Consider the following 27,610-nt stretch of genomic DNA (forward strand, 5'->3'; position numbering starts at 1 on the left):
CCCTCCCGGTGTCCCGGGTGCCCAAACCCATCCCCGCTCCCGTGGGCCCTTTTCGGGTCCCCCGTTACCCAACCAAGCCCCTCACGCCCTTGCCCACGCGTGGGGCTCTGTCCCGTGGTCCCTTTTTCAGGACCGGGTGGGAAGGATGCTGTTGCCGTAGCAACGGGGCAAAGAGATGAGGCGCGGGGCTGTTGCCATAGCAACGGGGCAGAGTAGGATGATGCGCGGGGCTGCTGCCATAGCAACGGAGAGGAGCGTGTCACCGTGGCGACCGCAGCTTCCACCGAGGCTGGTCCTTCCCATCGCCACGGCAACAGGAGGAGATGGGGAGCGGGCCGCTGTCTCCGTGGCAACAGAGGGGAGGGAAAAGGGGAGGCCGTTGCCATGGCACCTCCGCGGTGCTGCTCTCCCTGGCAACACACATCCCTCGCCATGGCAACAGGGAGAGGGAGGCTGCGGGCCAGGGGGGTGCGGGCAGCCGGCCCCCCTCGGCAGGGAAGGGATTATCGCCGCCTCGGGAAACTGTCCTAAAAATTTGCCAGCCCAGGCGTGAAGGCGGCATCGTGCCCACAACACCCCCGGGCCAGTGTAGGGACGGGAGGGAAGATGTGGTGGGCAAGCAGAAGTGGTTTGGGGGGTACAGCAAAGAGCAGGGTGTATTAAAAATAATCTAATTCAGGCCCTGGCAGTGCCGACTTGTGATGATTGCAGCTGACACTCACAAATTGCAGTGCTGAACAAGCGAGAAGGAAAGCCCTGTGTGCTTATTTTCTTCACTTCAGAGCACTGTCAGTCTCCTTCCCTCATCCTGACCATGACAATATGAGAGGAGACACGTGCTCCAGTAACCAGGGAAGTTTCAGGTAGATACATATGAATGCAGGCTTTGGGCAGGAGAACTCAAAGGTGTTTACAAGCTGCAACTCAGTTCTTCAGTTTCATTTGGGCTTTGGGGACATCTCCCACTGGTGACGGTCTCAGTTCAGTCCGTGGATCTGCTCATCACTTCCAAGAAAGATAATTAAATGTTTTAAACTTCCTTCAGCACAAAAAGAAAAAAACCCAATTTGCTAAAAACCTTCTCGGGAGGGTCACCTTGAGCTGAGAAAAGACAGCAGACTGCGAGGGTGAGCGTCACAAAACCACAACAAAAACAACGGTTTGAGGGGCTGGTACATCTGGGCTGTGTCTCCTGCGCATGGGCGAGGTGTCAGATTTAGGTCACCCCGCTCCCTGTTAAGCTGTGGGTCATGGGAGCACCTTTTAATGCAGCTCTGAAAGGCTGTGACAGCGTGTGATGCAACACAGAGCGTGAAACGCTGCTGGAACCGAAGGGGATGGGTGTTTACGGGCTTCTGTGTGCCGCCGTTGCTGTTTAAGGCTGGTTTCTCCCGGGTGACCGAGGCTCCAGCAGCAGCTCCTGGCTCCTGACTCCTCAGCAGTAACACAATCCCACATCCCTCCTGCATTTAGAGTGCGACTTTTGCTGCCAGGACAAAGGAAACCCAAACGTGTCAGGTTTGGGGGCAGCAGGGAGAACACACGTATCTATCATTTCATCCGCTTGGCAGATCTGGGCTGTGGAGCTCTCCGGAAGCCAGTGGATTGCATTCCCCCCTCCCTATAGGGTTACTGCCAGACACAGCCCCTGACCTGTGGGGCAGCGATCACCCCACGCCCCCTGCCCCAAAACCCCATTAGGGGGGTTTACAGTTACATCAAAGCCTTCTCCCAGCCCAGCCTGGGCTCTCTGCCCTTCCTTGCCACTAAAACCACTTATAAGGAGGAAAAATAATCCAGGTGATTCATTTCCCTGGCCCCACCACCACCACTTTGAGCACTGGGAGAAAACCGGGACAAAGAGCTCAGTCTCGGTGCAGCTGAGCCCTGGGGCAAAATAGATTAATTAATTAATTTTTACTCATGCCCAGGATACCCCAAAACCCAGAGCAGCCCCCCCAGGAGCACCAAGGTGATGCATGGAAACCCACAGCCAACTGCATGGAAAAAGCCAACCCGGGCTGTTGCAAACTTATTTATTTATGAAGTATGAGGTAATGAAGAAAGTGCTAAATCCAACCAGTGTTAACTCTAACGGTTCTCAGCAGGTCAGCAGGGACCCCAGGGTGCCATCCTGTGGGACCACCCCTGCCAGCACCCCTGGGAGGGGACAGGGGACTCTGCCACCCACACACCCCTACCACAGACTGGGCAGCAGGAGGGCACAGACAGGGAAGGCAGAGCAGCCCCCTGCAAAGCCCAAAGCTTCGCTGGGGATTTTAAGTGGCTGCTGGTGAAGGAGAACCCAGAAGGGTGGGGAAAAGGGGTCACAAGGATGGGAAAAGGGATAAAATTCCCTGTTATTGCAAATGGGCGGTTTGGAGAGCTGCAAGGGGATGAATGGCCTCTGCGAGGACTCAGCTCAAGGGTCCAGCAGGAGCCAGCCCCTTCCTGATCTCCCTAAAGTGCAGCAGGACTGAGCCCTCCCCCACAGCAGGAAATTCCCCTTAAAAAAAAAAAGTTTTTATATATTTTTATATATATATATAAAAAAGCAAACTCTTTACCAATACTTCTCAAAAAGTGGTACAAAAATACAGTATAAAAACACAGGCTCCAGTATAAGACTTGCAGTTACAGCAGCAGTTTCTAGAACATAAAATCCAGGACCAGCTACTGCATGAAGTGACACGAGGAAGTGAGGTACGGTCCAGCCGAGCAAGGGGATTGCCCATGGGGTGCTGTTCATCCCAGAGAGAGGCACATCCTGCCATCACCACCTCCATGGGATCTATCCAGAGGTGAGCCAAGGCTGACGTGGTTGCTTGGGATTTTTAGGGTGAGGTGGATGCCCAGGGGTAGATCCCAGCGACGCTGTTGGTGGCAAATGGCAGAGAGGGGTGCAGGGGCTGCTGGGGAGGGGCAATAAATCTGAGCTCTTGAACTGGAGCAGTCACTGAGGAAGCTTCACAGCCGGGACAAGGGAAATTTTGGAATACCCAGTGCCAGGAACCAACCCCAGGTAGGTGATGCTGTTGGGGTCTCTGCTGTGGACCCATTCCCACAGCCACTGCCACATGCTCCAGCCCCCGGTGCCAACAGTTCAACAAGGAACCAAAAAAAAAAAAAAAAAAAAAAAAAAAATGTGCAAATTGAGAAGGAGCTGGGGGTTTGTGGGGACCAGGGTGGGGGGCACACCGGCTGCTAGTGCCCCTTAAGGTGAGCAATCCGTTTGAGCAGCTGGGTCTGGCGCAGCTGCAGCTGCCGCTTCTCGGCCGCCATCCTCCTCTCGGCGCTGATGAGGGACTGCAGGTACTCGGAGGATTTGCTCAGGATCACCACTTTGGGGGTCTTGGGGCAGCTGGCGAGCCCGGGCACCTGGTCCCGCAGGGCCAGGAAGCGCGAGCGCAGGTCGTTGCGCCGCTTGCGCTCCAGGTAGTTGTGGTTTTTCCTCTTGGCCACGTCCTCGCTGTCCGAGCCGGGGTTGCTGCTGGGTTTTGGCAAGCCAGGCTCAGGCAGGGTCACGGCAGGGGCCGGCTCCACAGCGCTGGGGGGCTCGTCCTCCTCCTGGTCCTGCTGGGGTGACTCGGGCGGGGGACAGGAGTCCGGCGGCGAGCGGGCGGCGTAGTTGTGCTGCTGCTGGTGGACGGAGATGTGGAAGCGCTTCATGCAGGGGTCCAGGGGGTCGGCACGGAGCGTGATGGTGACCGGCTTCCTCAGGCCGAGAGATTGCCTCTTGTCCACGGTCACCACGTCGATCTCTTCACCTTCTGCTCTCGTGGAAAAGAAAGAACAAATTCCCATCAGCCGGGAATGCCCAGTCACCCTTTGTCACTTTCTGGGGGTCCCCACAGCTCCCTGGAAAACGTCCCCACTAAAGATTGCTCGTGCACTGCGAACTCTGCGACCTCCAGAAGGGATTGAGTGATTTAAGTGCCCCTTCAATACCATCACGTGGGAAGGAGTGGAATTCCCTCCCTGTTTCATGTGCCTGGTCCCCCAAAAATGGACTGGGAGGCTTTACTTCCGCCTCACTTCAGCACCAGGAGCAACATGTGTTCATCATAAAGGATCATCAGGAAAGAAACACCGAGCGCTCCCGCGAGGTGGGGGAGAACTGGAGGAGCAGGATGCTGGGACAGCCCAGTTCCAAAGTTCATCCCGGTCGGGTGCTTTCATGGCCCATTGGAATTGTAAATGAGGGATACAAGGGCAGAAGTACCCTTTGTTCCCCTTGGCTGCAGCTTCCCACCTCGGTGACTTGTTACTTTTCACAAGTGATAAAGCCCATTCAGCCCCGGCTTCCCGGGGACAGAGGGGACAATCCCCCACTGTGCAGGGAGGGAGGGAGAGGTGAAGAGGTCCCTACAGCAGTCTCTGCACCTCAAAGGCATCTCAAGCCCAGGAACAGAAAGACCTAAATAAAGCATAATTGACACCATTCTGCCTGTTGGCACTGCGGTTGTCCCATCCCAGCAAAGCCCAGTGGCAGGGAGCTGGCTTTGGGGACAGCGAGGAGAGCAGGCTACAGACACATCCACCACTATCGCTCTCACTTTAGGGGACGGGCCGCCAACTTTTCCCTAAGCTTTGGAAGGAAACACAGCCACTTGCTAAAGGTCCCTCGAGATGCTCAAACCCCACCAGCATCGTGGGCCTGGGGTGGCCTGAGGGGGCAAGTGGTGGGCTTCTGATAGCGGCCCCAGCCGACACCCCAAACCCTCCAGGCTTTGGGGGTCGGCCCAGGAAGCCCGAATTCCCCCCGATGCTGGAGCTCGTGGCCGCTCATCCATCAGGGTCACAGCCCGCGCGGCCTCAGCCCCGCACACGCTCCTCAATAAAAACTCAATAAAAACCGCCTAGCCCCGCCTCCCGCAGGCGCCCATTGGCTGTCCCACGGGGCCGGCCGGCTGTTCTGCCATCCCATTGGTCCGTGCTCCTGTCCATCAGGGCCGCCCCTCTCATTGTTTGCAATCTGTTGCTTTTTGTTCGGCGCCCACGTGGCGCGGCCGGACCCCTCCGGGACCCCCGCGGCACCGGGACCCCACCGGCATCCCCGCGGCCCCCGCATATTTGTGTTAAGCCTCTTAACGCCCGCGACCTGGCTTACAGTCCCCGGGCTACTAATGGCATTAAGCCCCGCGCCGTGACTCACCGGCGCAGGTGGCGGCCACCGGCAGATTTATTAACGGGGTCACGGCACCGCGTCAGCGCTCCCACGGCAGTGGAGTCAGCCCGGCCTCCGCCGGAGCGAGGGAAGAAACGCACGGGCCCCGGCGGGGCTACGGGGCGGGGGGGGTGTTTGCAGAGCCGCAGGGTGTTTGCAAAAAACACCGAAAATCGGCGTGAGACTGGAGAGATGCGGGGCAGCGGCACCACTCTGCCCTTGGCTGGGGGGTGTCGGCGGTATCCCCGTCCAAACACCCGCACACACCCCACGCGGGACAGGCAGACGTGCCCCGCGGCTGGGCTGGGACGCGCCACAGCCGGGGCGGCTGTTCCTGCCCGTCCTACAGAGCCAGCGCCTCGGGGGACACGCCGCTGATCCCAAACCTGCTGCCCCCAGGGCATATTTTGCCTTTTGTCCCGAGGGAAGCCCGTCCCGGGTGGGCCGTGGGAGGAAGAACGGGGAGCAGCCGAATTCGCGAGCCGGCGGCAGAGCGCGGTGCAGCGCTCAAACCCCCAAACTTCGCACGGTGAGCTGCAAACTTGCCCTTCAACCTTCCCACGAGGTTTGCGTGGGGCCGGGAGGAGGGAAAGGGACCACCAGAGTCCCACGCAACAGCCGGAGGGAGCCCCACGCACCCTCCCGAGAGGGATAGGGGCTTCCCGAGCAGAAACCCCGCGGGAAAGGGGAACAGCCCAGCCCGCTTTGTTCGTGGGGCCGGGACCGGGGCTTGCTTGGAGTCTCAACAAAGGCGCAGCCCGGCTGGGAGGCTCCCTGCACACACATGTGTGGACACGCGTGTTCCCCACGCCGGGCTCCAGCCAGGCTGGGGGCAGCTGGCAGCTCGGCGGCGGAGCGGCTCCATCCCTTACCGGAATCGCTCTGGCCCTCGGATCCCGAGGATGCGGGGATCTTGCTCTCGGCCAGCGGGCAAAGGAACACGGCAGCGGGATCCACGCACTCGCTGACGGAGCTGCTGAACCCAAAATCCTGCGCGAAGGACGGTTTGTGCGGGGTGGCTCTCTGCGTGCCCGTGGAAAGTTTCTCTGTCATCGCCTTCTCCAGTCTCTCCCGCGCCGAAAAACCGCTCCACATGCAATCCTTGAGGATGAAAGCGCTCAGGTTCCCGAAGATCTGCCCCGTCCCTATGAGATACTCCGGCTCTTCCCCGGCGAGGCAGTACCGGGAGAGCCATCCCGGGCGCTCCTCCGCCGCCGAGCAGCCCCCCTTGTCCCCGGGGGTGCCCAGCGGGGACAGCGGGGGCGTGGGGACCAGCTCGAACTTCTTCCAGATGTCCTCGCTGGGCGCCGTGGAGCGGTGGAAATCCTCCTGGGCGTCGTGATCGTAGAAGTAGTGCTGGTACGAGTCAAACTCCATCTCGGCACGGGGAAGGGGGCGGCCGAGACAAGAACGGGCACTCGGGAGAGGGGCAGCCCCAGGGATGAGGGGGGACCCCCACCCCGGCGCCAGCCCCCGAGCCGGGACCGAGGGCGCATTGTTCCCCGGCTCTTATAGCCCGGCCGCGGAGCCCGCCCCCGCCAATCGCCGCGCGATGATTTGCATAAGGGGCGTGGTCCTGCTAGGTGCCCCGCCCCCCGGGTGGATACGGTGAGGGGGGTGCGCCGCCCCCCCGAGGGTCCCCGATGTCGCTACCGGGGATGCTCACGGCGTTCTGGACCAGCAGCCACCCCGTGCGCTGGGCTGGGGGCTCCTCGCTGCCCCCGGGGGCTCCCAGCGCCGTCCTTAGCCCCCACGGGAGGGGCAGGGTTTGGGGGGTCCCCCTCTCTGCAAGCACTGAGGAGGGACACGCAGCTGTGCCACCAGGCTGGGGACGAACGCAACGGCAACTGGAGAACAGGGGACAAGACACGAGGAGCATCATCTGCTGCCAGATGGTTTTTGAGGGCTCCCTCTCCTCTGCTGGGCTGTCACCCCAGCTCCTGTTGGGCTGCCCAGCTCACACCCACGCTGACACCACGGGCAGGAGAGTGGCCCCGGCACTGGGCAGCAGTGGGGTCACTTCGTGTTTGTGTCCAGCTCAGGGTGCCACCCTGGATGCCACCCAGAGACATCCCCACTCCTTCCCAAAAGCCCTCACAGGCCCAGCTGGGAGCATTTCCCCCCTGAAAGCCACCAACTCCAGCAAAAAGCCAGCTGAAACAAGGAGGGGCCGTGGGGACACCAGAAAAACAGAGCTGGGGGACACAGTGCTCATGAGGAACAAGGTCTGTGCACACGGGAAGGGCCGTGGAAGGGTTGGGAGCCCCTGGGGATGTCAGGAGCGATGGGCTGGAGGGAAGTTGGGGTGTCTGGGACACACACAGCTCCCACCAGCAGCATTTTGTCCATGCAGCACAGGATGCTGCATCTCTCCAACAGCAAGTTCCACTTAGAAAGGGCAATAAATGATGTGAAAACACAGTAGGGCTTTCCCTCCTGCACTTCATTGTTACACACACACACACACAGAGGTACAAAGTCCATCCTGAAGCAACAGATTCCCCTCACAGTGTGTGTGAACCCACTTCAGCCCCAGCACCCTCCTTTCTTCACTCGGTGTGGATGAGGCCACGGGGTCTGCCCCAGCCGGCAGCCCTGGGGGGACTGGGAGCTGGTGCCCGGGGTGCAGCAGCGGCCCTGGAGGGAGGAAACTGTCCCAGTGCAGGGACCAGTGCAGGGACCAGTGCAGCCCAGTGCAGGGACCAGTGCAGCCCAGTGCAGCCCAGTGCAGCCCAGTCCAGGGACCAGTACAGCCCAGTGCAGCCCAGTCCAGGGACCAGTACAGCCCAGTACAGCCCAGTCCAGGGACCAGTGCAGCCCAGTGCAGCCCAGTGCAGCCCAGTCCAGGGACCAGTGCAGCCCAGTGCAGCCCAGTACAACCCAGTGCAGCCCAGTCCAGGGACCAGTGCAACCCAGTGCAGCCCAGTGCAGGGACCAGTGCAGCCCAGTGCAGGGACCAGTACAGCCCAGTCCAGGGACCAGTACAGCCCAATACAGCCCAGTGCAGCCCAGTGCAGCCCAGTGCAGCCCAGCGCTGCAATGCTCTTCATGGACCAGCACAGCCCAGTAAAGGCCAGTGCAGTCAGTCCAGTGTAGCCCAGTACAGACAAGCCCAGTTCAGCCCGGTCCGGTCCAGCACAGCTCCCCCCGGTCCCGGTCCCCGTCCGCCGCCACCGGCGGGCGCGGGGCGCCACCTGCTGGGCCCCGGGAGCAGCGTCCGTGGGCAGCGGGGACGGGGACGCGCGGGTGACACCGCACCGGGCACCTCCCGCCCGGGGGACAGCGCTGCCCATCACTCCGTGCCTCAGTTTCCCCATTGCCAGCGGGCACCGGGCAAGCAGAGGAGCAGGGCTGGGAGCGGGCGCTGGGCTGGCGGCTGTCCCGCGGTCCCCAAGAGGGTGACATGTCCCTGTGTGTCCCGGCGTGTCCCTCTCCTTCCCTGGGAAGCACGGGTGAAGCCCTCTCTTCCCCTTTAGGAAACAAATCGCCCTGCACTGAGGGCAGAGACCGAGCTGCCACACCGCTTTGCGCTGTCCCAGCACCTGCAGTGACAAGTGGCCATGGCTGGGGACACGGCTGGCACTGCCCCCAGCCGCCTGTTCCAACAGGAGCACGCCCTCCTCCAGCCTACAGCGCCCGGCCACGTCTCCTTTCGCCCTTCTTTCCTTCCTCCCCGTGGTCTCTGGGACAGCTTTTCCCAGGGCGAGGCGAGGCAGGAGCTTGTCCGGGCTCCAAGGGGCTCCGGATGCTTTGAAGGTGCAGCAGCAGCACCGGGGAGGCCGCGCAGCTCTTTGATTCCGGCCTCTCCAGGCGCTGGGCAAACAGCACCCGAGAGCCACCGACTGTGCAAACAGGGTGGGTGACTGCCCCGGGGGCTGCGGTGACAGCGACAGAGGGACAGGATAACCCTGGCCATGCCCCAAAGCTGCAGGGTGCTGGCACAGGTCCCCAGCCAGCGCCGAGTGCGTGCCCCCGGTGCTGGCACAGCCCCACGGGAGCTGCCGTGGCCCTGCTGGCAGTTGGCACGGCTCCACACATGATGTAAGGGCAGCTTCTGGTGGCCCTGTGCCCTTTGGATCCCCACTTCCAGCAGGGCTGGGCTTTGAAGCTCCAGATCCTGGAGCGCTTCCCCACAGTGGGCGGCCGCCCCCGGAGCCTGGCAGGTGTCTCAGGGGTGTCCTGGGCTCTGCCTCTGGCTGTCCCCATCCCACCGCAGCCTTCGAGCCATTCTGCCATGCCCATGGGAGCCTTGGATGCTCAGAGAGGGAGCAGAGGCTGTGCCAAAGCATCCTGGCCCTATCTCATCCCCCTCTGCCTTATGACATGCCACGTGTAACCCTGCAACGAGTCCCCTTTGTCCCCAAGAAGCTGTTGGGCAGCAGGCACAGAGTCTGGCTGGAGGTTTGCAGAATGCCATCCCAAACCCCTTTGGGCTGCAGGAACAGCACTAAAAGCTGCCCAGCCTGACAGGGAGGGGGACAGTGCCCACAGCCCCGGGGTCACGCCAGCCCCAGCTCCTTGGGCGTGCAGCCACCCACTCTGAGAGTGCAGAGAAAAGGAGAGGAAAACGCACCCCCGGTTCCTGCCCTGCTGCCTCCTCACTCCCTCCACTCGTTTTGTCACTGTCACTCCCTGCCCGACAGCAGGAGGTGCCCTGAGCCCTGGAGAAGCTCTGCGCTGTCAGGCAGCGCTATCCCCACGCTCAGGCAGGTCTGTGGCCCCCCAGAAGCTCTGGGATCACCTCTCTGCTGTTTGCCCCCAAGCCCACGCTCCCTGTCGGGGCTGGCCCAGCCAGGCAGGGCTGTCTGGTTTCGGGTGCTCTCACACTTGCTCAGAACCCGCTCCAGGCTGTGCCGGATGTGTGACAGTGGGAGGTGTGGGTGGCAGGAGGGGTGGCATCCTGCACTGGAGTCCCCATCCTTCCATGTCCCCAGGGCCAGCATTTGGGTCCCATCCCCCAACAGGCCCCAGTGGTGTCCCCAGCTGGGACATGTAGAGGCCAGGCTGGTGTAGTGTCACTGAAGTGGTTCTGGTGACAAGGGTAACCCTGTGAGTGGCCCAACCCCAGCCACCTGTGGGTCCCCAGAGTCCCCAGGCTTGGCAGGAGCTGCTGCATGGACATTCCCGCTGGGATCAGCCCTCGGTGGGTCATTCATCACCATGAAGATCCCCCAGAGCATCTGCTGGGGGGGAAGGGCTCAAATCCCCCAACGGAAATTTTGCAATACCAGATCTGGGGGAGAAAATCCTCCTAATCCAGGGAAATCCCGGTCTGTCTACTTCTCCTCTTCATATGCAGGGCTGGGTTCCCCTATCTGTGGTCTTTCTGCACAATCTCGGTCTCAAAGGCCTCTCTTTGTTCCCCTAAAGCTCTGTTTGCCCAGGAGGCAGCTCTGCTCAAGGACAGGAACGCCAAAAGCATTCCCGGGAGCTAAGGAGCCCCCGGGACAAAGGGAACAGAGTTAATGGTGCTGGGGTCACACACGGTGGGGAGTCTGGTCCCTAGAGCATGGTCAAGTGCCACCACAGGAGTCCCCTCTGCTCCTGGGCAAGAGATTTTCCCTGAGAAGGGAGACTTTATCCACTCACTCCTCTCTTGTTTTGAGGTATTTTGTGTCACTGATTTGGACACCCTGAAGCCTCACACAGGCCCCCATCCCCAGGGGGTGGCATCCCGGTGACACAAGGCAGTGCCAGGAGAACCCACTGCAGGTGTATGAGGGGCCAGAAACTGTGAGTCAGTGGTGACACCAGCTCGGTGCTCCCGAAAACTGGGAGTGCCTGGAGCTGCTGGGCCACCCACCCTGCTCACTTCTCAGGTTCTGCTGCATCCCAGGTCCTGTCCTCCCTGCCTGTTCCCACCCCCACGCCCAGCTCCAGGTGGCACCCAGGGCATGGCACTGGTGCCACGCTGGCCCCTTTGGCACAGCCCTGCTCCACAGCCTCATCTCAGGGCAATCTTTGAACCCTGGTGGCCTGAGCCAAGGGCAGCTGGTGGCTGTCACTGCGGTGACAGGACACTGATACAGGTCTGGGTGTGCTCACGTGGCCAAACAGCAGCGGGAGCAGCTGAGAGGGGCTGGGATCGAGGTCCATGTGGCCATCCAGCGAGGGGGACACTGCGAGTGTCCCCTGCATCCTTTTTAGCAGGGCCTGTGGTGACAGGACACGGGGTGATGCTTTAAATGGAAAGAGGAGAGATTTCGGTGAAATATAAAGTTTTTAACGATGAGGGCGGTGGGGCACTGGTTGCCCAGAGAGGTGCTGGATGCTCCATTCCTGGAAGTGCTCAAGGCCAGGGAGGACGGGGCTCAGAGCAACCCGGGTGGGAGGTGGCAGGGAGGTGGCATGAGATGGGCTGTAAGGCCCCTTCCAACCCCAACCGTTCTGCGATTCTGAGCGATGAAGGGCTGGGATGGAGGGCAGGGATGGAGTGGAGGGCTGAGGGATGAAGAATGGAGGGAAGTGGGACAGAGAAGAGGTGAGGAAAGCACCGGGACGCAGGGAGAGCGGCGTCGGGGGGAAGGGCCGGGCCAGAAGGAGGGAAGGAGGAGGAGGAGGAGGAGGAGGCGGCTGGGGGCGGTGCGGCCCAGCTCGGGGCGGGTCTCCCGGTACAAGGGCGAGCGGCGGCGGCTCGGCCCATTCATCGCGCACGGCATGGCCGGGGGCGGCGGCGCGGAGCGGGCCGGGGCCGGGGGGCTCCTGCCGCCCGCGCTCCGCCAGCACCGCCGCAAGGTGAGCCCCGGGGCACGCGGAGGGGGGTCCGGGCCGGTTCGGGGCGGGGGGCGCTTCCCGGGGTCGCTAACGCCCATCCCGGTCGCAGGAGAGCCGCGAGCGGCTGTCGGTGTGCAGCAAGCTGTGCTACGCCGTCGGCGGGGCTCCGTACCAGATCACGGGCTGCGCCCTCGGCTTCTTCCTCCAGATCTACCTCCTGGACGTGGCGCAGGTACGGCCGGGCCGGGGGGCGGGATTGGCGGTGGGGCTGCGCGTCCCGGAGCTCCCGGTGCCGCTTTGCCCGGGGGATGGAGCTGCGCGGGGCTTGGCAGTGCCCCGACCCCCGGGGGCTGCGGCTTTCCCCCGGGCCGGTCCCACGCGGGTTGTGCGGGACAAAGCGGGGTCGTGCTGGCTGTTTTTGGGAAGCACAGGACCGGTCCTACAGACCCTCAGCGTGCTGGGTCGGTGTGGAACACGGAGGGAAGGAAACTATGGGAGAAGAGCCCCTGGGCTCCCTTGTGCTGGATGTGGGGACTCTGAGGTGTGGGAATTCCATGGTGGGGCAGCGCTCGGAAGTACTGGGAGCTTCAAATCCCTCTGAACGAGGGGGAGAGACCGAGGGACTGCTCCTAAATGGTTGTGGGGTCACAGCAGGTAGGGTTGGGATGGTCCTGAGGGGCTCAGGAAGGGTGGCTGGGAGCGCCGGGGGTTTGCATTTCCTGACACAAGTTCTTCCTCCTGCAGGTGGACGCGTTCTATGCCTCCATCATCCTATTTGCTGGACGAGTGTGGGATGCCATCACAGACCCCATGGTGGGATTCTTCATCAGCAAAACCTCCTGGACCCGCTTTGGCCGCCTGATGCCCTGGTAAGAGCTGCTGGTAGCACCCTGCATTCCCTGCCTGATGTGGCACAGCTCTTCCAGTCAGCTTTGGGTGTCCCCTGGCATGAGGCGGGCAGGGCAGGATGTGCTGATGCCCTGGCTCACCCAGGTGTGGTGTCAAGAGCTCCAAAAAGCCCCAGGTGCCACCAACAGCTGGGTGGCCTCAAGTTTGTGCCTGTTGCTTTTGCTGTTCCCAAGCTGGGCCTGGCTGACCTCAATGTCACTGCACCTGCAAACTCCAACGTCCCTGCCAGCGATGGTGGACTTTGTTCCTGTGGTGGCTGCAGAGCCCTGGCTGGTGGCAGGGCCGTGGTGACAGCCAGAGCAGGTGGCATCACAGCCACAGGGAGGAGGGTCGGGGGTGTGTGTGGGGCAGATCTGTGGTGGTGGAAGCGCTGGCTGACAGTCACGAGGATGCTCCCTGGGCAGGGAAACAGCTGTCCTGGATCTGGGTGTCTGCACACGGGTGCTGCCTCCGCCCTCGGGAGCGGATGGGGTGGGCTTTGTGAGCCCTGAAATGGCTCGTGCCTGCACCCGGGGCAGGCTTAGGACACCCCTGAGCACCTGTTCCTGCACGGGATGTGCAGCATTAATGCCTGAGTGCGGACGGGGTGGCTAAAATAACCTCGTGCGCCTGTGGGATGGCTGGAATACAGACAGGGTGGGCGTGGGGGGAGCGGAGCTGGAGGGACGCAGTGCTTTCCCCCACAGAATTATACCCTCTGCTTCCTGGCTTTCCCGGAATAGCTCAGGGCAGCAGCAGCAGCAGGCAGTTGTTGAAGGCAGGCTCCACACACACACACACGTGGCCTGAAATAGCTTCTCCCTGCCTGCAGCAGGGTCTGGGGTCCGGAGATTAGCGCGGGGCGTGCGGCAGGGCTGTGTGGGACGGCCACGGGGATGGCTCCGCTCGCCCTAATCTCCAGGCAGGGGGTGGGACTGAAGTGGCCGCATTCCTCCGAGCAGCTCCCGCTTCGTTAAAATTAGCCAGAGTTTCTGCTCGTGCTGGGCCCCTCGGCAGCGCCGGGGCAGCCGCAGCTCGCTGCTATTGTGCGCGGCTCAAGGGCTGCCCGCTGAGCCCAATTTGGATGGAGTCGAGCTGATTTTAAACCTCTTAAACCCAGTTTTTTTTGGCTCTGCGGGGCTGCGCAGCCCCAGGCCGGTGTTGCTGCTGGCGCTGCCTCAGTTTCCCTGCGTGCAAAGGCAGGAGCTGCAGGCACTGGGGTGGTCTCAAGGCTGCTGCCTGACCCCAACCCTCAACACCTGTGAGGTGACCCCGCCGTGTGTGAGGGTTTGTTGCTGGGCTGATCCCTGGGACCGAGCCCAGCTGGCTCCAGCACAAAGCTTGTGGCTGTTCCAGTTCCTCGGAAGGGAGAGGACACCTTCCCTGAGGACCACCCCTTTCAGTCATCTCTTTTTGAAACACCTTTTTGGCTCATTTCCTTCCACCAGCTCATCCACTGTCTGCTTCCTCCTTTCCCACCAGCCTCGTGGACGTCACTCTGTCCCCATCTCTGAGCTGGGATCCGCATTTCCTTGACCACAGCGGACTTCCCGCTGACTGAACTTTTCCTTGAGGTGTCTGTGAGTGAGAAACCCCTGGCTTTGACCTCCTCCGGGGGCAGCAGCCTTTTGCCAGCAGCTCAAGCCGGCTGGGAAGGGGTGTGCACAAAGGAACACACCATCCAGCGAGGCCAATGAGCCCGGGGCACGTCACAGCCGCCTCCGTGCTCCTTAATCACCTCGCCCTGGGTCAGGGGTTACTCTCAGTCACTCCTGCCTGCCAGGAGCTGTGGTCAGCCCTGGCCGAGGCTCAGCTGCCCGATGCTGGGGGGAATTGGCACATCTGACGCTCATGCGATGGCGAGAGCGTGACGCTGTTCTGTTCCGGTGGTTTCATTCAACATTTGGCTCCGCGTTTCTCTCGGCTCCGCGTATGGGCGCGCAGATAAGCGGCAGAGAGGAGGGGCTGAGGAGGGGCTGGAGCTGCTCGGCGCTTTCCTCCCCCCTCCTTCCCCAGCGGGGTGACGTTGGTGCAGAAAAATGTGCATGTGTTGGGTCCTGTGCAGCCTCTGTCGCTGCTCTCCATCCATTTCTGTTGCTCGCTCTCCCCGCTCCCTCCCCGACTTTCAGTTTAAGCTTGGCATCCTGTACGTCAGCCCAGATGGAAAGATCTCGCTGTACCCTGGCAGGGGAGGGCCAGCCCGGGCCGTGAGTGGCTCTGTCCCATGTCCAGTTCTGCTGGACTTGCCCCAGGACCTCACAGCCTCTGTCCTGGTGTTTGTGGAGCTCAGGGTGCTCACAAATCCCCAGCAAAATCCATCTCCTGAACAGATGTGGGTCTAACCTCAACACCTGGCTCGCTTCCCTCCTCCTTTCTCCCCTCCTCCCCTGAGTGATGGGGGGCTCTGGGTGCCTGTGGTGTCCCCGGGGTGCTGGAGCGGGGCAGAGCTGTGCCCTGGCTGTCCTGCAGCAGGACAGGGGTTATGAGATCCACGGCATGAAGAGGGCAGATGTCCTTGCTGGCAGATCCTGCAGGAATTGCTGCCAAGGCCCAGCACTTGAGCAGTCCCCTCTGATCCTCTGTTGCATTTTGCATCCCATGTCCCTGCTCCCGCAGCTCTGGAAGGCTGGACAGAGGTGGAGGAAGGAGCCAGCCTGCTGCTGGCCTCTGATTTGCTCCACTGCTGCCAGCAGAGCAGGGCTGACCCCAGCACCAGGGCTTGGGGGGCCTTGGCAGCAAAGCCAAGCCGGTGAGAGGTTTTTGGCTGCTGGGGAGCACGGCTGAGCCGCCTGGCTGTTCCCCAGCTGCTCCCCATCCCTTGCCAGCATGAGGGGGGTGATTACATCCTGCTGAACACAGCAGTGCTGCCTAGGGGAGAGGTTGGGACTGGGGGTGGAAGCCCAAGGCAAGAGCAGATCAATCGCTTATGTGGAAGGAAACACCTCTGTTAGTGCAAGGAAAGCTCTTCCCTGGAACTCTGAGTCAGCTCCTCTGACCCTGTAACACCTGAGCTGCTGCCTCCAGGCTGGTTTGGATCAGCCTTGGGGCAGCTCAGGAGCCCCCAGACCAGATGCCTGAAGCCCCTCAGGATGTGGGGAAGCAGGGAGAGCTGGGCTGCTCAGGCTGTGCCCACAAGGCTGACACTTTGTTCTCTCAAAGGATCATGTTCTCCACCCCTTTCGCCATCATCTCCTACTTCCTCATCTGGTTTGTGCCAGACATCTCCACAGGACAAGTGATGTGGTATCTTGTCTTCTACTGTGCCTTCCAGACCCTCGTGACGGTGAGTCAGGCTCTGCTCACACCTGGCATGGAGGCTGCCAATCCCTGAGCTGCACAGACGGGCAGAAACCACCCTGCCCCAGGTCCCTTGGGCTGTGGCATCCTCCCTGAGCCAATTCTCCTTGTGCCATTGCAGTGCTTCCACGTGCCTTACTCAGCACTGACCATGTTCATTAGCAGGGAGCAGAGCGAGCGGGACTCGGCCACTGCCTACCGTAAGAGCTGCCCCTCCCCCTTTTCCTCCCCTTTTCCTCCCCTTTTCCTCCCCTTTTCCTCCCCTTTTCCTCCCCTTTTCCTCCCCTTTTCCTCCCCTTTTCCTCCCCTTTTCCTCCCCTTTTCCTCCCCTTTTCCTCCCCTTTTCCTCCCCTTTTCCTCCCCTTTTCCTCCCCTTTTCCTCCCCTTTTCCTCCCCTTTTCCTCCCCTTTTCCTCCCCTTTTCCTCCCCTTTTCCTCCCCTTTTCCTCCCCTTTTCCTCCCCTTTTCCTCCCCTTTTCCTCCCCTTTTCCTCCCCTTTTCCTCCCCTTTTCCTCCCCTTTTCCTCCCCTTTTCCTCCCCTTTTCCTCCCCTTTTCCTCCCCTTTTCCTCCCCTTTTCCTCCCCTTTTCCTCCCCTTTATCCCTTGGGGATTTGGGGGCAGCTGTAGCACAGCTGGCTCGTTTCTCCCCGGGAAGGGCAGTGAATCCCAGCTGGGGATGCTCTGCTGTGGGCACGGGCTGTGCTCAGCCCTGCATGGCCTCTCCCTCCAGGAATGACCGTGGAGGTGCTGGGCACCGTGCTGGGCACTGCCATCCAGGGCCAGATCGTTGGCAAAGTGGACACTCCCTGCGTTGGGAGCCCCTTCTTCTTCGACTTGACCAACTCCTCGGTGGCCATGGAGGAGCTGAACATGACCCACGACACCGGCTCTCTCACAGACACCGTAAGCTGGGGGTCCCCTGATGTGTGCTGCCCTCAGGGCAGGGATGAGCCCCTTCCCTGACTGCAGGGATGAGTCCCTTCCCTGACTGCTGCTCCCTCTCTTGCACAGAGGAACGCCTACATGATCGCTGCGGGGGTCATCGGGGGGCTCTACCTCCTCTGTGCCCTCATCCTGCTGCTGGGTGTGAGGGAGAGGAGAGGTGAGGCTGGAGAGGGGCTGCGATGCTTGGGAATGCTTGTGGAAATGCTGCTGTTCCTTCCTCTCCTGGAGCCTGGCTGAGCTTTTGGCCCCTCATTTGTGGGTCTCCCCGAGGAGAGGGGCAGGTGGAGCTGAGCTCTGGGTCTGGGGAGGTGCTGCAGGAGGCCAGAGCACCTCTGAGGTCTGTTAGATAACCTTTATCTCGCCCATCTTTGGCTGGCCAGGGTTGCCAGTGCCAACCAGGGCATCCCGGGGGGACGTGATATCCAAACCTCTGTCCTTCCCTCTCCCTGCCTGTCCTGGGGGCTGAGGGACCCCCGGGTGAGGGCAGGAGCTGCCCTGGCTCCTTTGGGTGGGATGCTGTGGGTGGGCAGGGGTTGTGGAGGGTGCTGAGCAGCGGCATGGGGCACCCATGGGTGCTGTTCTGGGGGGGCTCTAACGCTGGGCTGATCTCTGCTCCCCAGAGTCCTCCGAGCTCCAGTCGGACGAGCCTGTCTCCTTCTTCCAGGGGCTGAAGCTGGTGATGAACCACGGGCCCTACATCAAGCTCATCGCCGGCTTTCTCTTCACCTCGCTGGCCTTCATGGTGAGCGGGAAGGGCTGGGGACAGGGAGCAGCAGTGGGGGTGGCTGTGGGGACGATCCCAGGGCTGGCAGCACGTGGTGGATGAGCCGGAGCTGCCCCGGGCGGAGGATGTGGCCCCGTGCCCCCGGTCAATGGCCGCTTTCTTCCCCTGCCCGCGCTGGGGGTGCGGCCGTGTGAGGACAGACGTGTCCCCCCGGGGTGGCTGGCTGTCCCCCCCTGAGCCCTGCCTGCCTTTTCCACAGCTGCTGGAGGGAAACTTTGCCCTCTTCTGCACCTACACGCTGGGCTTTCGCAACGAGTTCCAGAACATTCTCCTGGCCATCATGGTGGGTACGGCCCTGCCCTGCAGCCCTCGGGGGGCTGGAGCTGTGGTGGGGTCCAGGGGGAGCTGGCATGGGCTGAGGGGAGGGACAGGCACACGGGGACAGTGATCAGGGGTCCCGTGGGACAAGGGGAGGGAGAAGAAGCTGCCAAATGTCCCGCAAAGGCCGGGTGGGTTGGCAGGAACAGCGGGGCCTTTGTTCCTGTGTGAACAAGGCCAACGATGGGGGACACCAGGAGCCATGGGGGCCCTTTGTCCAAATCCTGCCACTTGTCTCCCTCCCCTCCCTGCTTTGAGAAAAGGATCTCAGTGTTTACTGCCAGGAACATGGAGCAAAACAGCTCCCTGAGAGCTCTTTGCAGCTTGCCTCATTCCTGGAAGCACGTCCCACCCTCTCCTCAATGGGGTGGAAAGGCCCAAGGTGCCGTGGTGCCCGCAGAGCCTGGCTCCTGGCCACACTCTGGGCAAGTGACAAGACCAGGTCCCTTCCCAGCACCGAGGATTGAGCCAGATCCTCCCTCTGTCGGGGCAGGTGTGGTGCCAGGGCTCTGCTCTGGGGGAGGAGGTGGCCCCACACACCACGTGTGGCTTTGTGCCAGTCCCGGGAGCATGTGGCAATCACAGGTGCTGGAATTGGGATGGGAGGAGGCCTTGCCAGGAGCCGTTCCTTGCTGGGAGGGCCTTTCCAGCAGCCAAGAGCCAACACCACGTCCCTTCTCTTCCCACAGCTCTCGGCCACCTTGACCATTCCCTTCTGGCAGTGGTTCCTGACCCGTTTTGGGAAGAAGACAGCTGTTTACGTGGGCATCTCAGTGAGTGTGCCCTCAGGTGTGGGGTGCATGTGGGGATGGTCTTTACCACATGGCATGAGCAGAGTTCCCCCAGGAGAGCACAGAGCTGGGCAGGAGCTGCTGCTGATGACAGCTTGGTGCCTGTCCCTCCTGCTGCTGTTTGTGCTGTCCTGGGTGTGTCGTGGGGCTCAGGGAGGGACACTGCACCTCTGGTTCCCTGGAGGGCCGGGATATGTGGGAGGGGAGAAAAACCAGGGGGTCTAGGCCAGGCCCTGGGGATGCCAACCTGGCGTCTGTCCCCTCTGCAGTCTGCCATCCCCTTCCTCATCGCCGTGGTTGTCCTGGACAGTAACCTCTTTGTCACCTACGTCGTGGCCGTCGCCGCCGGCATCAGCGTGGCAGCTGCCTTCCTCCTGCCCTGGTGAGTGTGAGGGGCTGGGCAGGGGGCTTCCAGAGCCTGCCAGAGGGGTTAAACCCCCCCCCCCCAGAAGGGTTTGTTTGCAGTGTTTGCAGCCCCAGGTGGGGCTCCTGAGGGAAATGCTCTCAGCAGAGAGGAGGGGGCTTTGTTGTGCCAGTCCTGGTGGTCACCACCCCTCTCTCTGCACAGGTCCATGCTGCCAGATGTCATCGATGACTTCAAGCTGCAGCACCCCAGCTCCCATGGCCACGAAGCCATCTTCTTCTCCTTCTATGTCTTCTTCACCAAGTTCACTGCTGGGGTCTCCCTGGGCATCTCCACGCTCAGCCTGGAGTGAGTTCCTGCGTGGGAGCTGAGGGGAGGCCAGGAGGGAGGCACTTCCCAACCTCTGGAAGGGGGCTGATGGGCTCTAAATCTGGTTATTACCCCAAAACTCTCCCCGCAGGGAGCAGTTCAGCCCCTGCAAACCCTGTCTCCTTTGTCTGAAGGTGCCTTTCTGCCCACAGCTTCGCAGGGTACCAGACCCGGGGCTGCTCCCAGCCTGGCCAGGTGAACTTCACCCTGAAGATGCTGGTGTCTGCTGTGCCCGTGGGGCTGATCCTGCTGAGCCTGCTGCTGTTCAAGCTGTATCCCATCGACGAGGAGAAGCGGAGCAAAAACAAGAAAGCCCTGCAGGATTTAAGGTGAGTGTCAGGCAGCAAACATGGCCTGTGGGGGTGTGTTTGGGGGCAGGATCAGACGGGTTGGGACACACTGGGACTCGTCCAGGAATCTTCCAGGACTTGTGGGTGGTGGCGTGAGGAAAGGGCTGACTTGTTTTCCCAATCCCAGCTTCCAAAGGGATGGTGTGAAGTGTTGGGAGATCAGCAGGAACCCGCCCCATCTGCTTGTGTGGGGGCTGCACGAGGTGCTGATATCCCTCTGGAAGCTCCTGTTCCCTAAGGCAGATATTACTGGGATGCAGACCTTGCTCCTGTAGATTAATCCATGCCTCATTCCCAACTCTTTCCCCCAGGGAGGAGAGCAACAGCAGCTCGGAGTCGGACAACACAGAACTGGCCAGCATCGTGTGACCCGGGCTGGGCATGTCTGCTCACACTGGGGCTCCCCAGGGGCTCGTCCCCTCCGGGCTGGCCCAGCCTGGGGCCACTGGAGGTGCTGGGGGAGCCGTGTGGAGCATCCACTGCCTCGAACTCGGGATCTGTGCCCGTCCCGTGCCTTGCACGGGGCCCACAGAGCACTGGTAGTGTACATTACACACATGGTGGTGCCTCACCAGGAACAAGCACTCTCCCTGCCGGGCTCTGGAGGGCAGGGAAGCCTGGACTGGGATGGTTTTGCCTGGATCAGCCGTGCCCAGTGCCCTGCCTGGGGGTGATCGTTAGTGTACATTACACTGTCAGTGTGCCCGCGCCCAGGACGTGAGCTCACCTCTGCTGTCTCTACAGAGGGCACTAATGTGGGACCTGTGCTTTTTTTACAGAGCCTAATTAACTTAATGATGTAAATATGGAGCCATTTCCTGTTTGTATATATCTGTACAGAGCCCAAACCCGAGGACCTGTTAATATTAATTTACATAAAAGTGGGGGAAGTCGGTAGCGGGCGTGAAGAGTTTTTTTTTTCACTCATCTGGGATTTTTCACGGCTGTCAGCAAGCCCTGGGTCCCTTTAGACACCACGGGGTGCAGGATTGACTTTTCCTGAGCCGTGGTGCAGGAATGCCATAATCCAGGCAGGAGGCTGTGCTCAGCCCCTTGCCCCCGTGCAGCTCCTTGCTCGGTGCCTGTGTCGCAGCCACCCAACAAAGGCTCCATTATTTCCTCCTTTTCAAGAGGGGAACAGGGAGGGGGTGGAGGGAGGAATGAAATCAAAGTGCTGCCAGCAGAGATGGTGAACTCGAGGCTGGAAACAGGAGAGGCAGCTGGGGAGCGGAGAGAAAGGGAATGTGGGCTGTGGGTGACACTCAACACTGGCTGCCGGGGCAGAGTGCTGGGGGGCACTAATCTCCCTGGATATTTATACCCCCCTCTCGCATTCCCTGCTCCCGCAGCAGAAAGGGGGACAGCCCTGCCCTCCCCAACTCCTCCAGCAGCAAGTGGAACTGGAGAAAAGGGGCTGGAAGCAGCCACCCCCATGGATGGGGTGAATTCCCAGCCTGTGCCGGCTCTGCTCTGTCCCCAAGGCCGCTGCAGCAGGGGACAGGGCTGCTGCCTTTTGTTGGTCACACTGAGAAGTTGGTAGGGCCAGGGCTGAGCTGAGAGTGGGGGGTTTGGGGGGATGGATGTGGCTCATCCTTTGTTCCACATTTGGGTACAAAGGACAGGAATGAGGATGGGCTTTAAAAATAGCCAGAGGGATCAGCTGGGAATGCTCCAGCGGGCCCCACTCTGCCCCTGTGGCCAGGGAAAGAAGGCAGAGGGATGGGATGGGATGGGATGGGATGGGATGGGATGGGATGGGATGGGATGGGATGGGATGGGATGGGAGCTGGTTTTGTGCTCAAAAGCAGCTCCCAAGGGCAGGACACACCAGGGGGACAAAGCCAGCGCTCTCTGCAGCCCCTGTGGTGGGACAGGTGGGTGTCAGGAGCACCCTCTGCAAGAGGAGGAGGAAGGCTCCAGCCAACACAGAGCTCAGGGTTGTTGGGAATGTTCTGACCCCTGCACTGCTCCTGGCCAGGAGTTCTCCCAGCCATGGCCACGACCTGGCTGTCTCTGAGCAGTGTGGGCAGTGCTGCTGCCTCCAAGGCTTTGAAAGATTGCTGTGAGCCTTTGTTTTTTTCTCAGAGAGTTTCAACAGGAATCAGGGACATTTTATTCTTTGCCTCCTTGTTTTTTTGGCTCTGTGGAGTTCACAAGGAGGAGTCTCTGGGCTTTTTTGCAGCCAGCCCAAGAGACTAAAACCATCCAGAGGAGCTTGAACTAGGGGCTGGATATTCCTCACTAAGCATGCCTCCCGTGTTTGAGGCTTTAAAGAAAATGAGATGTGTGGGGGGAAAGTGACCATGAGAGCTGATAACACTCGAGCCCTGGGCAGAGCTCCGGCCTGGGAGCAGGGATTGTGCTCCAGTTTGGTTAGAGAGGGTTTCACTCCAAGCATGGAGAAGAAAGGGGTGCCAAAAAACGCACAGGGAGGTGTTGCCTGTACCTACAGCTGTGCTCTGGCTTAATCCACACACGCCTTGGATGTGGAGAAAATGCATCCAAGTGCTGGGAAGCACCTCCCTGCAGAGCTGGGCTGGCAGGGATGCTGTGTCCTCCAGGTGAGGGGCAGGGAATCAGAGGCAGGAGGTGGAAAAGGCAGGGTGCATTTTCAGCTGTGTGCTCACACCTGCAGGGCTGCTGCCTCTCAGGGCAGATGGGCTGGGCTGTGCCTGCCAGGAACCAGCAGCTGCCAGGGCTCAGGATCAGCCCTGGATCCCAGCTGAGGGGTCCCACAGGCTCCTGGGCCAGCCCTGACCTTGGGGGGCCTGTGCAGGAGGGGAGCAGAGGGCTTCTGGTCTGCTCTGGGGAGCAGATGACTGCAACGGGGACGAAACCAAACAAACAAAAGGCAGCACATGAGCCTCAGGACTCCATCCTCTGGCACCAAGGGGCAGGACCTCAGTGGCTCAGGCAGGAGAAGCAACTGCAGGGACAATTCCAGAGGTGACAGCGGCCACGCTGAGTCTATTTATCCTGCAGGGAAAAAGTGGAAGTGTGAAGAGTCTCTCCTCGCAGAGGGTGAGGAATAAACCCCATCCTTATCAGCAGGGAAAGGGCAAAAAGCCTCGGGTTTATCTGGCAGCAGGGTTTGTGAAACATTCCAGTGGAGAGGATGGATTTCCCTGGGCTGGAAGGAGCCAGGAGCAGCAGGAATCGCCCAGGGCTGGCTTCAAACACCTCAGGCTGAACCAAGCCCAGGTTCCCACAGGAAGGGGTGTCACCCCAGAGTCCCCAGGGAGGCTGGATCAGGGGGCACATCCAGCTGGAAGTTAGCTCAGCCTGGGAAGGAGCAGCAGGAATGCTGGAGCAGGGCTGTGCTCAGGACAAGGGCTGGGCTCTGTCACCACCTGGGGACAGCAGTGTTAACCCAGGCCAGCTGTGCAGGATGGGTGTCACAGCTGTCCCCAGGGGTCACCCTGTCTGTGCCACCAGGCTGACATCGCTCTTGTCACCTGCAAACACAGGCGGAGGGTTTTTGGTGGGCTTTGGTTAATATTTTGCAGAAGCCACTGTTGCCAAGTTTGTTAGCAGCCCCAGGGCTACTGCACATGGACACAAATGCTGGGGCAGCGTGGTTTACTGCTGAAAAAAAAACCACCAAAACAAACCCATAAATCCATTTTCCCAGGAATGAAGCTGGGCTGCAGTGCCCTCCTCACCCTGCAACAAGGGACAAGTGCTCTCCTGTGGCTGCAAAAAGCCAAAGGCTGCTGTCTGAGGGACGCAGAGACATTTTAGACAAAACATGGCTGAAACATGAAGCAAATATTCCCATGGTGCTTGCAGAAAAGGGGTATGAGGCAGCAGACACGGGGCAGGGATGGAGCAGGTCAGGTCGCTGACTCTCCAGACTGTAAACACACCCAGCCCTACCAGGAATTCGATTTTTTTTTCCTCCAGGACCTGCGTTCAGCCGAGCAGACCCACCCCAGGAGCAAACACAGCGCTGGGGCTGGGCTGGGCCATCCCCAGGCAGCCCTGCTCTCCTCTTCCCCATTCTCAAGTTACTTTTTGTTCCTCTCCGCGTTCTCTGGGATTTCTCCTTCCTCTCCCCATGGATGCTGCCCACCTGCATTCCCCCTGCCCTGCCCTGCTGAGGCAGGACCTGGCTGGTTCTTCCCTACAGCGCCTTTTAGACGCTGTAAAACACGAGGCAGCGGTGGTGTCTGATTTTTCTCTCTTGCATCACGTCTGATGGTGACGGAGACAGGGCAGGGGGCACAGCGGGTGTGGGCAAGGTGGAGAGCGGGCCGAGCAAACCAGCGAGCAGCCTGGGTGAGTGCGGGAGCCGCAGCCCGGCTGGGACCTCATTGCTCTCCACAGCTCCCTGAAGGGAGGATGCAGACAGCTGGGGTCGGTCTCTTCCACCGGGCAGCACTGACAGAACAAGAGGACACAGCCTCCAGCTACATCAGGGAAGGTACAGGTTGGATATTAGGAAAAAAATTCTTCACCAAAAGAATAATAAAGCACTGGAATTGTCTTCCCAGGGAGGTGGTGGAATCCCCATCTCTGGATGTGTTTAAAAAAGACTGGACATGGCACTTGGTGCTATAGTCTAGTTGAGGTGTCAGGGCATTGGACTCGATGATCTTAGATGTCTCTTCCAACCCCATCATTCTGTGATTCTGTGGAAGGACGGGCCGAGGGCGGTGCGGCTCTGCCGGGCTCCGTGCGGGGAGCTGCGGGGATGCTCCGAGGGGAGCGGGAAGGGGATAACCGAGCTGCGTGCTCCCCCATGCCGCACCCGCTGCTGGCAGGGAGCTCGGAGCCGCGGAGGGTTTGGATGTCCCGCAGCGGGAGCCGGGAGCTGGGAGCCGCGGAGGGTTTGGATGTCCCGCAGCGGGAGCCGGGAGCCGCGGAGGGTTTGGATGTCCCGCAGCGGGAGCCGGGAGCTCGGAGCCGCGGAGGGTTTGGATGTCCCGCAGCGGGAGCCGGGAGCTGGGAGCCGCGGAGGGTTTGGATGTCCCGCAGCGGGAGCCGGGAGCTCGGAGCCGCGGAGGGTTTGGATGTCCCGCAGCGGGAGCCGGGAGCTCGGAGCCGCGGAGGGTTTGGATGTCCCGCAGCGGGAGCCGGGAGCTCGGAGCCGCGGAGGGTTTGGATGTCCCGCAGCGGGAGCCGGGAGCTCGGAGCCGCGCTAGGTGTCAGCAGAGCCCCGCCGCCGGCTCGGGGCGAGCCGTGCCCATCTTTGGTAGCGCAGCCGGGCAGGAAGCGGCGGCCGGGGCTTCTCCTCCTCCTCCTCCCCAGGCTGACAACGTGTCCCAGCCATTAGTGTCCCGTTCCTCGCCGGGACAGTGTCCCAGTCCTCACCGGACAGGGTCCCGTTCTTCACCGGGACAGTGTCCCAGTCCTCACCGGGGCCGTGTCCCAGCCATTACCGGGGCAGCGTCCCAGTCCTCACCGGGACCGTGTCCCAGCCATTACCGGGGCAGCGTCCCAGTCCTCACCGGGACCGTGTCCCAGCCATTACCGGGGCAGTGTCCTGTTCTTCACCGGGACAGTGTCCCAGTCCTCACCGGGGCAGTGTCCCGTTCTTCACCGGGGCAGTGTCCCAGTCCTCACCGGGGCCGTGTCCCAGCCATTACCGGGGCAGTGTCCCAGTCCTCACCGGGGCCGTGTCCCAGCCATTACCGGGACAGTGTCCCGTTCTTCACCGGGACAGTGTCCCAGCCATTACCGGGGCAGTGTCCCAGCCCTCCCGGGACAGTGTCCCGTTCCTCTGCCGGACAGGTCCCACAGGACCTTTCTCCCACCCTGCACTCACCAGGCTCAGAGGGGCCTTGACCTCAGCCCCCGCGGTTGCAGCCAGGTTTTGGGGGACCCAGTGACCCCTTCGGCCTCCTCCCAGCCCCAACAGAGGCCACCCCCCCAAACAAACCCTGTCGCTGCAGGAGGGGGACGGACCCCTCCCCAAGGGGGTCTCCTCCCACCTAATCCCACCCTGGCGGCATCTCAAGACCCCAACCTTCAGCCTTGCCCCTCCCCAGAGGCTCCCGCTTCATCCCAAAGCACCCCTAACCCCTTTCGGGGGGTCCCAAACCTCCTGAGGACACCCCTACCCCGACAGCGCACCCCGGGGGGGTCCTAGCTGGCCCTGCTGGGGCTCGCGAACCCCCCACCAGCCGCTGTGTGTGACCCCGCGCGGGTCCCGGAGCCCCCCCAGCCCCTCCGGGGGTCCCCAAATCCCCCCGGGGGTCCCCAAATCCCCCCGGGGGTCCCAAATCCCCCCGGGGGTCCCCGGCCCCATCCGGCCCCTTGGCCCCGCCCATGGATTAGACCCCCGCCCATGACCCCGCCCATCGCAGACGCCTTCCATTCCATCGGCCAATCGTAGAGCGGCATTCGACCCGAAGCTCCGCCCCAACCACGCCCTCAACCGCTCTGACCACGCCTCCGTCGCCGTCCGCCAATCGCGCGCGGCTGTCCCGAAGCCCCGCCCCCCGCCGCGCCGCGCCGCGCGCGCCGTGCGCACATCCGGCGCGCGGGGCGGGGGCCGGAAGCGGCGGGCGCGGCGGGGCTGGGCGGCGCCGGGAGCGGCGGAGCGGGAGCGGCGCGGGGTGAGCGGCACCGGGCACGGCCGGGCACGGGGATCCGAGCGTGGGAGGGAGCGGCACCGGGCACGGCCGGGCACGGGGATCCGAGCGTGCGAGGGAGCGGCACCGGCACCGGGCACGGGGATCCGAGCGTGGGAAGGAGCGGCACCGGCACCGGGCACGGGGATCCGAGCGTGGGAGGGAGCGGCACCGGCACCGGGCACGGGGATTCGAGCGTGGGAGGGAGCGGCACCGGCACCGGGCACGGGGATCCGAGCGTGGGAGGGAGCGGCACCGGCACCGGGCACGGCCGGGGCTGAGCGCGGATCGGCACCGGGATACGGCCAGATTTGGGGGCAGTACCGGCGAGAGAGAGCGGGCACCGGGATCAGGACTGGGCACCGGGCGGGGGGCACGGCCCAGCCCCGGGGGCAGTACCGGCGAGCCGTGAGCAGGGACCGGGCACCGAAGGACCCCCGGGCCGGTGGGTGCCGCAGAGCGGCGGGATCCCGGGCCGGGAGGCGGGAGAAGCCCCGGCCCGGTTGAGGAGGTAGATCCCCTAAAGGCGGCGGTTTGGGGCTAATTCGGACAGAACGGTGCGAACGCCCCCGCGGGGCTCTCACCGGAGCGGGGGGCTCGGTTACCGGGGCTGCACCGACTCACCGGGACAGGCAGGGGTTGCCAGCTGGCTGATCCTGCTGTTCCCCGCGAGGATTTTTGTGCTCCACACCCCGGGCACCGTCTCCATGTCCCCGGGGTGGTTCCCGTCCTCGGCCTGTTGCTGGCTCCTCCTCGGCGTTCTGCGGGTGCTTGGGATGGGATAAGCGTGTGGTTCCATCGGATTTCGTGATAGCCAAGTGGGAAAATATTAATTTCAGGCGTTGTTGTGCACCTCGGGTCCTGGAATCCCCCCGGATGCCCTGAAAAACCGGGAATCCGTGGCGTCAGGACGCTGCTGTGTGTGCCCGTTCTCTTCCAGAGGCCAGCCTTGTGTCCCTGGAATATTGCTGATCTCTCTGAAAGCCAAAAATACCCCCAATTATTCATGCAGAAAGTTCAGCCAAGCGGCCCGTGCTGGAGCAGGCACA

At 61.8% G+C, this 27,610-nt stretch overlaps 4 protein-coding genes across 4 annotated transcripts in view; 2 read left to right on the forward strand and 2 right to left on the reverse strand.

Annotated features, from left to right (window-relative positions):
- Positions 1–12,156, reverse strand: part of NT5C1A (5'-nucleotidase, cytosolic IA) — a 54,916-nt gene extending 42,760 nt beyond the window's left edge. Inside the window, exon 1 of the mRNA XM_068172868.1 lies at positions 12,152–12,156. The gene's annotated coding sequence lies outside the window, so the exon portion shown is untranslated. The remainder of the gene's footprint in view (positions 1–12,151) is intronic.
- CAP1 (cyclase associated actin cytoskeleton regulatory protein 1) overlaps positions 1–27,610 on the forward strand; it is a 139,639-nt gene that overhangs the window by 100,830 nt on the left and 11,199 nt on the right. The gene's annotated exons all lie outside the window — the stretch shown is intronic.
- Positions 2,023–6,672, reverse strand: MYCL (MYCL proto-oncogene, bHLH transcription factor). Its single transcript, XM_068172869.1, has 2 exons — positions 6,040–6,672; positions 2,023–3,770 (listed from the first exon to the last, which is right to left on the reverse strand). Exons 1-2 carry the CDS (start codon positions 6,542–6,544, stop codon positions 3,205–3,207), a joined length of 1,071 nt encoding a protein of 356 aa, XP_068028970.1. The 5' UTR covers positions 6,545–6,672; the 3' UTR covers positions 2,023–3,204.
- On the forward strand, positions 11,757–20,881 carry MFSD2A (MFSD2 lysolipid transporter A, lysophospholipid). Its single transcript, XM_068172859.1, has 14 exons — positions 11,757–11,902; positions 11,991–12,113; positions 12,626–12,750; positions 15,929–16,052; positions 16,188–16,266; positions 16,796–16,968; positions 17,077–17,167; positions 17,631–17,752; positions 17,994–18,077; positions 18,802–18,885; positions 19,173–19,285; positions 19,472–19,615; positions 19,789–19,965; positions 20,298–20,881. The coding sequence occupies exons 1-14, from the start codon at positions 11,825–11,827 to the stop codon at positions 20,353–20,355; spliced, it is 1,575 nt and encodes a 524-aa protein (XP_068028960.1). The 5' UTR covers positions 11,757–11,824; the 3' UTR covers positions 20,356–20,881.

This window comes from Anomalospiza imberbis, chromosome 25, assembly GCF_031753505.1.
Source record: "Anomalospiza imberbis isolate Cuckoo-Finch-1a 21T00152 chromosome 25, ASM3175350v1, whole genome shotgun sequence".
NCBI classification, from domain to species: domain Eukaryota; kingdom Metazoa; phylum Chordata; class Aves; order Passeriformes; family Viduidae; genus Anomalospiza; species Anomalospiza imberbis.

Bases quoted from the DNA above. Each gene is read 5' to 3' on its own strand.
- MYCL (XM_068172869.1), bottom strand. From the start codon at position 6,544: ATGGAGTTTGACTCGTACCAGCACTACTTCTACGATCACGACGCCCAG. The intron at 3,771-6,039 runs GTAAGGGATGGA...CCACGAGAGCAG, and splicing joins CGAGGGCCAGAGCGATTCCG to AAGGTGAAGAGATCGACGTG.
- MFSD2A (XM_068172859.1), top strand. From the start codon at position 11,825: ATGGCCGGGGGCGGCGGCGCGGAGCGGGCCGGGGCCGGGGGGCTCCTG. The intron at 17,168-17,630 runs GTGAGGCTGGAG...TCTGCTCCCCAG, and splicing joins GGGTGTGAGGGAGAGGAGAG to AGTCCTCCGAGCTCCAGTCG. The intron at 17,753-17,993 runs GTGAGCGGGAAG...CCTTTTCCACAG, and splicing joins TCACCTCGCTGGCCTTCATG to CTGCTGGAGGGAAACTTTGC.